At 40.2% G+C, this 12,589-nt stretch overlaps 1 protein-coding gene across 3 annotated transcripts in view; it reads right to left on the bottom strand.

The window, feature by feature from the left end:
* Nucleotides 1-376: 376 nt before the first annotated feature.
* The window catches only part of LOC306831443 (unconventional myosin-XVIIIa-like), a 66,964-nt gene continuing 54,751 nt past the window's right edge, over nt 377-12,589 (bottom strand). For 2 of the 3 annotated variants that reach the window (XM_079355552.1, XM_079355553.1), the window contains 6 exons: nt 11,087-11,272; nt 10,852-10,991; nt 10,045-10,089; nt 4,876-4,998; nt 2,961-4,371; nt 377-515 (listed from right to left, as the gene is read on the bottom strand). In XM_079355552.1, the coding sequence (XP_079211678.1) occupies nt 2,976-4,371; nt 4,876-4,998; nt 10,045-10,089; nt 10,852-10,991; nt 11,087-11,272 (1,890 nt within the window). In that variant the 3' untranslated portion in view covers nt 377-515; nt 2,961-2,975. The remainder of the gene's footprint in view (nt 516-2,960; nt 4,372-4,875; nt 4,999-10,044; nt 10,090-10,851; nt 10,992-11,086; nt 11,273-12,589) is intronic. The other variant, XM_079355554.1, reaches the window with a different exon arrangement.

The raw sequence follows: 12,589 nt of genomic DNA, 5'->3' as shown, positions 1-12,589 counted from the left end.
AGCGGAGAGTGCAGAGTAGAGCTTAAATGTGCCTGAAAGGCAGCTCTTATAAGTAAGGTAGCAGCAGGAAGTTCTTCTGAAAGTGCCTGACTTCAATGTAGCGATCAACTTATTTAATATATTGCATTTAGTTATATCAAAAAGAACAAAATTAACTGCAGAATAAACATTCATTTATTGCTAGAAGATTAGTAATACATCCAAAGGTCCAAGCTGAATGATCTTAAAAGAGGATTTCTTCTAATTCCTTCTCCTTCCTTTTCTGCAAAAGCAGTCGACGTGTTTCTTGCAGGCTGAAAAGAGGTGTCAGTGTTGAGGACAAAAACACACATCCCTCCTTTGTGTGTTTGTTGTCACTTGTACCATAAGGTGACCAGATTTTGGTCTACGTCGCCCTTTCCACCAATGCACCTTCGCTGTCGTTTTGACCCAGTGCCTGCCTGCTGGAGTCTCTCTCCGCCTCATCCTCCTCATCCGATTTGCCAAGACCCGGCTGTTTACTGCACACAGGAGGGCTATAAGGGTCAACAGACATACAGACACAACGTTATGTCATTACTCGACTGCAGACTGTAGAAACAAAACTGAAAGCTGTAAGATGTTGGCATGGGACACCACAAGCAATCTAGACGAGATTACAATCTTCCCCAGGTAGCCAACAACGGCGCCCCTGAGGTTTCTAACATTCATTTTCAATTTGCATTTGCAAAAAGGCATTACTAATATTTTTTGTATCGTTCTTGAAAACCTTTATGGAATCATTTAAAGAAATGTCCCCGGACCACATTTAGCCAAACAGGAGATCCACAAACGTCTCATTAACATTTACAATTGACATTCAGGAACACATTAACAGTGGCACATTGTTTGCCTAGTAGTAGATGCTTTCTGTAATTACCATGGAGAAAAACAAACAAGCATTGGTTTTGTTATGCAAAGGGTTAATTGAGCATTGATGAGCTAAGTAAGTTCTACCTCAGCTGGCAATTATTCTGTGTTCCATGTAGGAGCCTGCTTCTCTCTACAACACTTGTTAAAGGTCACTTTGAACCAGAGCTTTACATCCATGAATTATGTTGCCATGATCACGTGGCATGACAGTCACTCAGTGCATTACTGGAATGTTAAGTTCAGTGACGGCAGAGATTTCATTCTGACATGACCACTGACCTCTGCTATTCTTTAGAGCAAGTACATCCACATGGATGGAGCCGTCAATTATCCGGATCATAATCCACTGTAATTATGCTAAAGATAAAAGTGATATATTTTGATATCTGAATGGACTTTGTGTGACAACCTTGTCATTCAAACTGCTGCATGTTTTCTTTTAAGAACGTATATGACTGCTCAGATGGGGCCTGAAGATCGCAATTTACGTTCACCTTCATAAAATGTTGGATGACTGTTGTGGGTGATTTTCAGGTTCAATTTACTTTCATGTAATTAATTTGATTCCAAATGTACCAAAGAGGGATTGGACTGTCAATATTAAACCACCAATATAAGCAGGATAGCATGTGAGTAGCACTGCTTTTTTAAGTACTTTACTACTTCATTGTTACTTGTGTAACCCGGGTTCTCTAACAAACATCATGCATTGCCATCATGACAAACTGACAGCTTAAAATTAAAAGTTCTTAATCTACCATGAGAATGACATGTTTCAATAAAGATTGAAACATGTGAAACAGATCAACTTCTGGGTCGAGATGTTGACCCTGTGTATGAGACAATAGTGCTTCTGGCAAACAGATACAGTGGAAGCTCTGCTGATGTGTTACAGACGACATTTGGAACACAGATTACAGAACTAAGAAGACTGAATCACTGCTTTGTACTCTGCGCTGAAGTGTCTATAAGATAGCTTTGATAACAATTGCATTGGGAAAATGAGCACCTATTAGGTGCCCTTTATAAAGATTTAGTTCCCTCAGCTTAAATTCATTGATCTTGTAGTGCTAAAGCAAACAGCCAGTTTTAGTTTGAAAGAAAAGGTAGTATATTCAAGGTCAAATGAACCAAAGTAACCCTCAGGCATGCTGCTTTGCATGTTTCAGAATGAACCAGGCAGAGACACTTAAATTGTCAGAACAGTCACTCTTAAAATAGATAGGCTTCTGAAGCTTCTAGCCAATCTTAGCATTTTAATTGTGAGGCAAAGTATCCACATGGAGTAATATCAAGTCATGTCTCACATTTGTAGACTCCTCTAAGATAACATGCTTAAACAAAACATTTTTTTTTCCTTACTAACTGCCAACATCTGTTTGTGCTTGAAGAACAGCCACGGGGAAACATTCCCTTTCAAATATATGTACTTAAAACAGCATCAGTTGCAACATTAGGAGAAAGACTTCCATTTGCAGAGATGCCATCCATCAACGCAAAATGGAATAGGGAAAGTAAAACTGCTTTTTCGACAATAGTTTGTCTGAGTGGTATTCAAATGCAATGCTTTTAATGATCAGAAGTGCGAAGAATAAACCTTGAAGCAAGGCTGAGAGAAAGTAATTGCTATCACAGATTACGGCAAACCTCAACGACACATATCTCTTGCATGTCAATTAAAACGACTGACATGTACAGATTGTTTGGATTTAACATTTACAACCAGAATGTCAATTGCGACTGTGAATATGTGTGATTTATTTTTAAAGTTTTAATATTTCTAGATCATAGCCACTGTTTCTGGAATCGTTGTCCTCCATGGGAACAGTTCAACCAAATACCAAATACAACCAAATGTTAGTAATACTTCCATTACCAACTTGTTGCCTGGCAACATATCCCGAACACATATATGGAAACTGTTAATTGACACGTTCGACAAGGATTATTCAGATTAAATCAGCGCAGACATTCATGCAGAGCAAACAAGTTTAGTACATTAAGAGAAAAATCCATTAGTCTCTGTTTCAGTAATGCAGGCTCCTGATTGATCACACAACAAGCATCACCTTTCACTGCTCGTATCAGTCACTGTCAGGCTTGTAGAGGTACTTCATCACCAAGTTATCCACCTTCTTCTTCTGCTTCTTTGTTTCCTTGTTGCTGGACTGCTTCGGCTCCCTCTCATCGTCATCATCAGATGGCTTTTTTGGGTTCCTTTTAACACTGTTGGAGCTTCGGTAGGAGATTGTCGAGTCGGAGGATGAGGACTCTGACGACTCTGACGAGGAAGAGGAATCCTCTGACTCGCTTGGCTTCTTCTTGGATCTTTTCTTGGACTTCTTCCCCTTCTTCCCCCTTGAGCTTCTTCTGCTTTGACGATCGTCTGATGACGAGTCATCTGAGAGAGAAATTTTACTTTTTTTATCTCTGCGGCTGCGGGAGCTGCTGCTGCTCATGATGCTGGATGGTCGATTGTAGTCCAGAGCAGAACCTGACGCAGATCGATACAGGCCGGAAGAACTGGTACCAAGTCCCTCTTCATCTCCCTTTTTCCTGATGTCCTCGCTTCCTGGCCCTTTCTTTGCGTCCTCTTCCTCACTGCTGGATTTTTCAAGTTTGCTGCGCTTGAACTTAATGGGTTTGAAGCTCAGCACCTCATTAATTGCAGCCTCCAAATCAGGATCCAGGTAGTTGCGGTGTGTGACGGTCTTTATGTCTGACAACTCTGTTGGATTGCTGTCCGAGGTACGGGGTTGAGGTGGGTTAGAAAAGCTGCGACTGAGGGAACGAGGACTGAAAGACGAAGTTCCCCCTTCGGTAAAAGCCACGCTTTGGCCATCGTCGTCATCATCATCATCTACATGCAGACCAAATTCACTCAGGCCACAGCTGCGAGCGAGAGACAGGCGTGAGCTACTGCGTCGCTCGTCTTTCCAAGAGGAGCTACGATGTAGCATGCGTGGACTAGAGCGGCTCACGCTGCTGATAGTGGACTTATTGTCATCATCCATGTCCATCAATCCCCTCCTTGTGGACATCCTGCTGGGACCCACAGAGGACACCATGGACTCCTTATCAAATTCTGGACTATTGCGGGAGTTCCAGCGGGATTCAAAGCCCTTCCTGGCTCTACTGGTGGCTTCAGAGTAGGCCATGGAGATGACAGAGCCTTTATCATCGAAGTCTTCCTGCGCTTGGCTCTTCTTCCAATCCTCCTGGAGGTCTCCGGATTTAGACTTGGCTTTACGAATGGAGGCATGGTCCGGTATATCAGGTTGTTCTTTCAGAGTGCTAAACAGGGAGCTCTCGTCACCTTTGCCTCCTATGGAGTCTTTGAGGTTGGAGCGCTTCCTGTAGCTCAAGGAACTCATGACGGACACTGATCTGTTCTGCTCTACGTCTTTCCCCTCTTTACTTCCATCATTCGTCTTTTCTTTGGCTTCTTTATCCTCTTTAGCATCAGCATTTGCTGCATTTCTAAAGAGATATGCAATACAATTGACAGCAGAGACAACCAACAACTGTAATAACTGAACATCAGAAACAAAACCTAATGGAGAAACTATCATTGCTAATTAGTTTTAAAGGCTTTAAAAGTCACCAGATGGATCGAAAGAATCATAAGATTTGGGTATCATAACATATGTCTGTCATGTTAGACTAAAAAATCAGTCTTCAACCGAGAAGATCTGTCTAACTGTGGCAGAGATGTCATTTAGCAGGCGTGCCAACTGGCCATGGGCCACTTCAATAAATTTGACAGCAGTCGCCTCACTATCCCGCCTGCTGTCATTAGACAGATTACTGGGAGAGAGAGCGAGATGACACCTAATCACATGAAATACCCATCCTTCTGTTACAAACTGCCCCAGGTATTCCTGTGCCTTTTCAAGGCTGGGAAAGAGGGAAGTTTTTCTCACCGCTTTACAACAGGGAAGCACATGGTTAGCTTTGATGATGCAAAATGTTGGGAGCACTAACCTGGTGCTTTTCAGACTGCTCTCATCAGACGTGGTCTTTGAGGAGCCTTTGTTTTTGGAGAGCCAAGACTTAACTCCATCCACACGGTCTTCCACCTCTGAGTCGGTTTCTGTTTCATCCCCACTGTCAAAAGAAAAAAAAAATCAGCCAGGGTTTGAAGAGTCTGACTCCTCCACAACAAGCTCAAATAAATAATCCTAACAAGTCATTTCGACATCTTCAAGTGCAAAAACGTTCTAATCAATTGACTAAATCTAAATGTGAATTTACATCATTGAACATTTTTTTTTCCAAATCCTCACTCAGCTTTTTGATACTAAGTGGTTTAATCTGTCTTGTGGAAATATTCAGAATCAATTTAGAGAGATTATAACACAAGAATTTAGACTCAATGACTTGTTATGTGCAGGTTTTTGAAGTGGTGTACAACAACAGGAACCAAAATGGGAAATTTATGGCTAACTTAAACAAATTGAAAGCATTTTGTTAGTAATATAACAGATGTATACATATATATATATATATATATATATATATATATATTAATAGGGGTCAGTGTTATGTAAAGATACCCAAGCATACAAGGAGGTGTGATCCTGCAGTGTTATATTAGCAACAAGTTCAAGGTTTTTTCTCAGAAAGAGAAGCGCACATAAATGAGTGAATGCATTCCCAAGGCACAATGCAGATGAAGCTGTACGATGCATAATGAACTTGTTTGGCTGGTTCTGGGCTGCTAGCGTCTGTGTGGCATGTCACCTGCTCCTGCTGATTGTTATTGGAGTGGAGCCGTGAGACAGCCCTGTGGCCCTACGCTTGACACAACAATCGATACACAGAGACCTGCAAATCTCAGAGAAAAAGCTTGCAAGATCCAACCTGGACGAGGTCAATCCTCACTCATGTCAAATACAAGACGGTTTTCTGAATTATGCATCATATTGACCTCAAATATAAAATTGACATTTAAAATGTAGACAGAGAAATATAAATAGTGAAATAGCCTTGAAGTTGGTGAAAAAACAAGAGTCCTTGTGTGTTTCCGTTGCGCATTATGAGAATAAATCCTTATTCAACAGTGCTTACTTCTGTTTATAACTGTGTTATTTAATGTGTGAGCCTAAGAATGTATAACCTAACCTAACCCTATACTTTCATTTTTGTATATGGTGGTTATTTGTCTTTTTACACTTTTTAATTATTATTATCTTTTGATTTCTATAGTTTCTTTCCTTTGGTCATAATTTAGTCTTTCAGAATTATTTTGTTGTTGATTCTTTTATTTCCATTTGTTTTTGTTTGCTCCTATCTAAAGTGCCCGAGGTTACATGTTTGTATGAAAGGTTTTATACGACCAACCCTCCCATCCCTTTCCATTCCTCTCACCCATCCCCCCTCTTTCCTCATCTCTTCATCTTCTTTGTCTAATTCTAGAAACAGTCTGGCTGTGTTCAGCTTGGCCAGAATTATGCACGAGACAGAACCCCCATCCTGAGTCTCCCCTGTACCCTGAGTATTCAGTCCATCCTGCCAGGACAGCCAACCGACAGCACCCTCTTCCTTCATTATCTCAACATACATTCCCCTGTCTTATCATTCATATGATTGATCATGATACATCTCAAACTCCTGCTGTGGTACTTGCTAGTGAATGAAGTTGTGTTGAACGAAGTTGGCATTTCTTTGGCTACATGATATGTGAAAACAGTTTTAAAAATACATTTATATGAGTATGTTTTGAAGGCCTCAGCTACATTGGACTTGTGTTGCCATGGTAAACACTGTCAGAGAAAAATTACATTTTCCATTCTATTGTTTTGGTTGTCAGCGCAGGACAATGCACTGTATATTAAACACGCTGTAGCAGGCAGCAGTGACAAGGTTTTTGTAGAAGAGCAGCAATTTTCAGCTCCTCTTGATTTATAACAGACCTTATCTATACCATTATTTATAGGCTTATCTACAGGCAACCTTTCAACTCACATCAATCTAACATGTTTGACTTGTTTATATCTAAATTGTCAGTTAATAGCATGTTGCGTCTACAGACAGCTGACTGTCATTAAAAATGAGATACAGACGAGAAGGTTACAGATTTTGTTTCCTGGACAAGCTTATCTATCTGAGCCTTGAAACATGATGCAAAAAAGGCTTAAAAGCCCAAACAGGATATTCAAAGAGGAGTGATATGACAGCCAGACTGCTGAGCTGTGTCATTTGTTCACATCGCAGACATCCATCTTTGTAGGTGTCCCGATGAACAGCACAATGTTTCCTCTGTCATCAAGTCTTGTGTCACATTTTCCATCATGTTTTTTCTCAGAGAACAAAGTTTCCTACTTCCCATTTTCCCTTTTTGTTGTATTTAGTTTTTTGGTGGGATGCCTAAAAGTTATTGTTTTAATACCAAAAAAAGATGGTGGTATGAGTGAATGTTGCAAGGGAGTGCAGACAGAAAAAGAAGGTTCTTGTATATTGTGTATATTCAGGCTCTTGAGCTTTCTGTGAGCATGAACATATTTAACCTTCACATCATCAACTAGGCATTCTGTCGGAGACATAATAATGATACCAGCAAAACGAATTATGTTTATATAATTTTCCATTAGAGATCCCTGTTCAAAAGCTGCAAGCTACAACTGTGTGTCCAACTTCAGCTATTGTGCATCATGCTTTTTATTTTCTGCTGCCTCTCTTTTCTACTGCATGCTAACTAATCCCGCACAAACACAAACAAATTAACTGCAGGACATTGATCACACGTGCTGCCCATTTTTCATCTCAGTGATACCTTGACTCTTTAACATGATATATTGCACAACAAAATACTGAAACCAGCCCTCAGCCAAATTATCTCCCCGCCCTAATACACACACACATGAAATAGAAGGTGGCTCGCCATTGAATGCTGTGCAAATGGTGTCACAAACGATTTGTCCTTGGCCCCGCACTACTAGCTAACCAGTCCTGAGGCTCGCAGATACCAACAAGCCCTGAGAATTTAGAAGTGAACATTAATAGCTTCTGACAATTTGCCTGCACTGGTTGTAAATCTTTGTCACAAGTACTTACGCTCAGCATCACATCTCTTATGGCTGGGTTCTATCAGTTTAGCACTTGTAGTTCCAGCACCATATTTTGTTGGTATCTATTCAACATGAGCTAATTAACTGCTGGCATAAAGAGCATAGGGCATTCATTTATGTTAATAAAACAGTGTATGCTTCACACTCTGTGGTGTAATTCACCTGTGACTCAAGATAATTAGTACCTTGTTACAATGGTAAAAAAGGGCCCCTTTTCCTGTCAGTCCATAGTGAGGGAAGCATTAACATTGTGCTTAGTGTGTTAAATAATTTAACTGGTTTTATCTTCCACTAAATGGCAATAATCCAGCTATTGTTGCCTCTGTTTTGCAGCCACATAGTACAAAACAATTAGAATAATAATGTAAATCATCTGGAAAATCCACTTCATAATTAGAAGAATCACCTCCTCAATTAATGTTCATCGGTGCTGCTAATGAAATGATGTCAAGGGAGGGGAAAATGCAATCATGTAAATGTGAAAAATCATTGTTCTTTTTGTTGAGTTGAATACAAAGAGGAGCAGAGCAATGATACACACGGGTTGTCTGATGAAAATTGGACAACAGAAAAAAAAAAAAAAATCAAGGTGATTGAGAGCGTGACGCCATGTCTCTTTTGAAAAAGCAATCACAGGTCAAAGAAGGGAATTATGGACGAGTATCTTCGCTACCAACTGAAGACTACATTCCTTTAATACGCTCTGATGAAGGTTTAAATTATCTGACATGGCACAAAAGTTCCTTTCACTGTTTTTTGACTAAAAGAAAATGAGATTCAGTCAGTCAAGAGAACACGTTTAACATTCACGATCAATGACTACACATTTTAAATGAGGAACAAGGTGATCTTTTGTATTGAAAGTGAAATGTTTCACAGCACTGTGAAATGAGATTGGCTCAGCGGAGTATTTGCATGCATGAAAAGCAATGGAGGGGATCAGATGAGAACATATCAGTCAAGCACCGTGCAAACGATGTCCACTTGCTGTCTTTGCAGCCGTGGACATAAAGTCAGTGTGTGCTGCAATTATTTCACACTCGTACACACACAACTGAGCATCAGGTCTTCCAGAGCACATGTGAGTAAGTCTCACAACATTACATTTGTAAAGGAGTCACAATACAGGTCCTCTATTAACGTAATGCCAACAAAACTTTTCTCTCCAAAAAACAGGGAACTCACGTTTTTGTGAATTTGTTTTGAGACTTTACTTACTACCATTCACAAATGTTGTCAGAACAAACACTATCTTTTGATTTAAAGTGATGTAAAAAAATCTTACATTTCTTAGATAGGAGATATCTTACATTCATTTAAATAAATCTTGTCATAAATGGGTTGAATGATTATGTTTCTAACTGTACAGAAAAAACTCAAATAAAAAATGCACTGTACATTACTTTTCCCCAAACACACTCAGTGAGATGTGGACTTGTTGCATGTGCTCTGGGAGAGCCACAGAAGACGGTGAAGTACAGCACAGCTTAAATCTCTTCAACAAGCAATTGCATGAATGTGTATAATGGTACTGCAGATCCTTTAAAAAGCAAAGTGTCTGACGTATTAGTATTTGTGGAGACAATGGTGCAGTATTATCACAGGACTGTTACACTTCTTTATTTTATTTTGGGAGGACATCCAAAGCAGTCCGAACGGCTGAAAGGATAGTGAGTCTTTACAGTCTACTTATAATCATAGTCTATTTTTCCTTCACCATTCAGAAACATATACTGTGTGCATACTTTTTCTTTTTGTTACTCTCAGAGCCTGAAATGTCCAACAAGGCAGGCTGTTTGCAGACCTGCAGATGCTTGGCACAACATATAATGAAACCAAATGCAACACTGGTGCATCCTTTCAGCCCAGCTTTTATCAGTGATGTATACCACAGACGTAGCTTTCCATTCTGTTTAAAATTGCTTCTCCTCACGATGTTATTGTGAAAAAAACAAAATGACTGTACGATAAGGAATACTGCATTATTCTCTCCTGTGGCTGAACTGAGTGTGAAAAAAAAACTGGAAACGTGCATTATGCCAAAAACAAAAGGATGCTTTTTTTTTTTTTTTTTCATTCTCACGTTTTGTTCTTTCTTTTCTGATATTTTGTCACCATGTCTTGCAAACTGCCAGAAGTGTAGACACCAAAAGGAGAACAATGGGGGAAAAAAGGAGAAACAGAGAAGGTGAGATACACAAAAATAAAAAACAGCAAAAAAAAAAAAAAGATTTTAACATGCACACCACTTAAAATAAGTGCCCATTGTAAAGTAGTGCTTCTGTAAATCCACTCATGTTCTCTCTTGCCTCCATTTCAGGCTGACATGATGTGTGTAATGTCATCCTTTCAAGAAGTCTGCTTTATTGAAGGCTGTGTTTACCTCAGTGGGCTCGGATTTAGAGGCAACATAACCTTTAACCTTTCTGCAAAGAGGGATAGGTAACCAAACAGAGGAAAGTAGCACTCACAAGAAAGCACCAAAGAAGTTGAGCTGAATTACTGAGAGAGCCGAAAAGCTGTAAAAATGACTCAGAATACAAAAACGTTTAACAGGAGATCAAAGAAAAAACAGCTCATACTAATCATTTTTAATTAATAAAAATGTATTTATATACCGCATCTCAAGAGTGATAAAGCGTTCTAATAAACACAATAACAGTAATTAAATGCAGCACCTAATTGGAGTCAAAGACTAAAGATTGTTAAACCATCTCAACATGAAGGCAATCACATAAAGGCAGTTTTTAGAACTTTTTTTTTTTTTTAAGTGATGGCACAGAGCATTTAAAGATTACATGCACTGGTGCTCAGATGTTGTGCTTTCAGATTTATAAAACACATATTGTAGGGAACAGTGGCGTCTTTCTGTTGATAATTAAAGCTGTACCTGTTGATTAAGTCGTCATTGTCATCGCTCGCCATCTCGTCCTCTATGGCAGCCTGCAGGTCACCGATCCTCTTAAAGGCCAGTTTGAGGTCCACTTGTAAACTCTGGTTTGCCGCCTCCAAACTCTCAATGTCCATTTCCTGGACAGATCGCAACAGAGCAGAAGCATGGTTACCTCCTCTTGTGTGAACTCCAGTGCATCAGCGTCACTTATTGCCAGCATCAAAAGACTTACCAGTTCGTGCTTCTTCCGGCTGGCCTCGGCCTCTTTCTTGGACAGCTCTGCCGTCTCTTCTTTCATGTCTCTCATCTGCCGCTGCATTCTCTTGTTCTGCTCCTTCTCCCTGTTTTCTGCTGCAATGCGTTGGTTTCTCTCCTCTGTCATCTTTTCCAGGTTCTCCCTCAGACGCCCCACCAAGCTCTGCCGAGAAAATTACGAAAATTCACTTCTGTTTCCCTTTATTCCTTGTTTTTTTTTTTTCAGACTAGATTAAAAGCAAAGTGACACGATTAGATTTCTAAGTTAAAGTACGAGAACACCCAAGAATTTAGAAAAATCATAGTTTAGCTCTCAGCAACAGATCAGATTAAGTATCTATGTATGTACCGTAAATTCCGGACTATAAGCCGCTACTTTTTTCTCACACTTCGAGCACTGCGGCTTCTACTCCGGTGCGGCTAATGCATGGATTTTTTATGGGGGACAATGAGCTTCTGCCGCAAAAACATTTGACTTCGTCACGTCGGATCTTAATATCAGTCATTTTGCGCTTCATGCACGCACCCTCATCATGGAAAACACACAGAGAAATGCATATGATGTAGCTTTCATGTTAAAGGCGATCGACCTGGCTGTCAAAGAAGCTAACAGAGCTGCTGCACGTTAAGATGACACTGACAGCGACAACAGAGACTGAGGAAGTGAGTAATGAAGTCATTCTGAGGCAGTGAATGGATGGACTTTTTCTTGTGAAATATATTACGGTCATCTTTTTCATCAGCCGTGTTACAGACACCGTCGGCTAGGCTTCGTATTGTAACGGTTCATGTTGTAAAGTCAGTAGTTGATAATGTGTTCATAATTCCGATTATGTGGAGAGTCAGTGAATGCACCAGCGAGAACGTGTTGAGTGGCTGTATGAGAGAACGCTGGGAGAGAGAGTTGGATTGTTACGGCAAGTTATGGTTTTGTTCTCCGCTGTAAACGGCGTGGTCACGGCCGACAGTGATCGGGTTATTAAAAGTTATTATTTGAACGCTCTCGTCGTCCTTTAACGTCCGTACGGACGCTACAGTATTTGCGGATGTTACCGGTAGCCTACGTCTGTGTAAATAGCTCTTGTTATAGCGTGGACACCTGCGGCTTATAATCAAGTGCGGCTTATATATGTACAAATACATTTATTTACTTATTTTTAGCCGGTGCGGCTTATATCCAGGTGCGCTCAATAGTACGGAATTTACGGTATATGGGCGTGGGGGAATTCAACGTTTTTTTTTTAATACTAAAGAAGGTGATGTTAAAGGACATGATAATGGACAGCAACATATTTGAACACCCTGTTGATTTTTATTTATTTTTTTTGTGCAAGCTTGTTGTAGAAGACAGGCTAGTGGGCAAACAGGCTAGTACTTTCGTCACATGTCCAATGCACAGAGGCTAAAGTCCAGCAATTGTGGGTCCGAGCTCGGCCCTTTGCTGCATATCATCCCCTACTCTTTCCCTAAAACATTTCCT

This window comes from Symphodus melops (genome assembly GCF_947650265.1).
Source record: "Symphodus melops genome assembly, chromosome: 11".
Taxonomy (NCBI): Eukaryota; Metazoa; Chordata; class Actinopteri; order Labriformes; family Labridae; genus Symphodus; species Symphodus melops.
The sequence above is the reverse complement of the archived record's forward strand: the minus strand, read 5'-3'. Positions and strand labels throughout refer to the sequence as shown.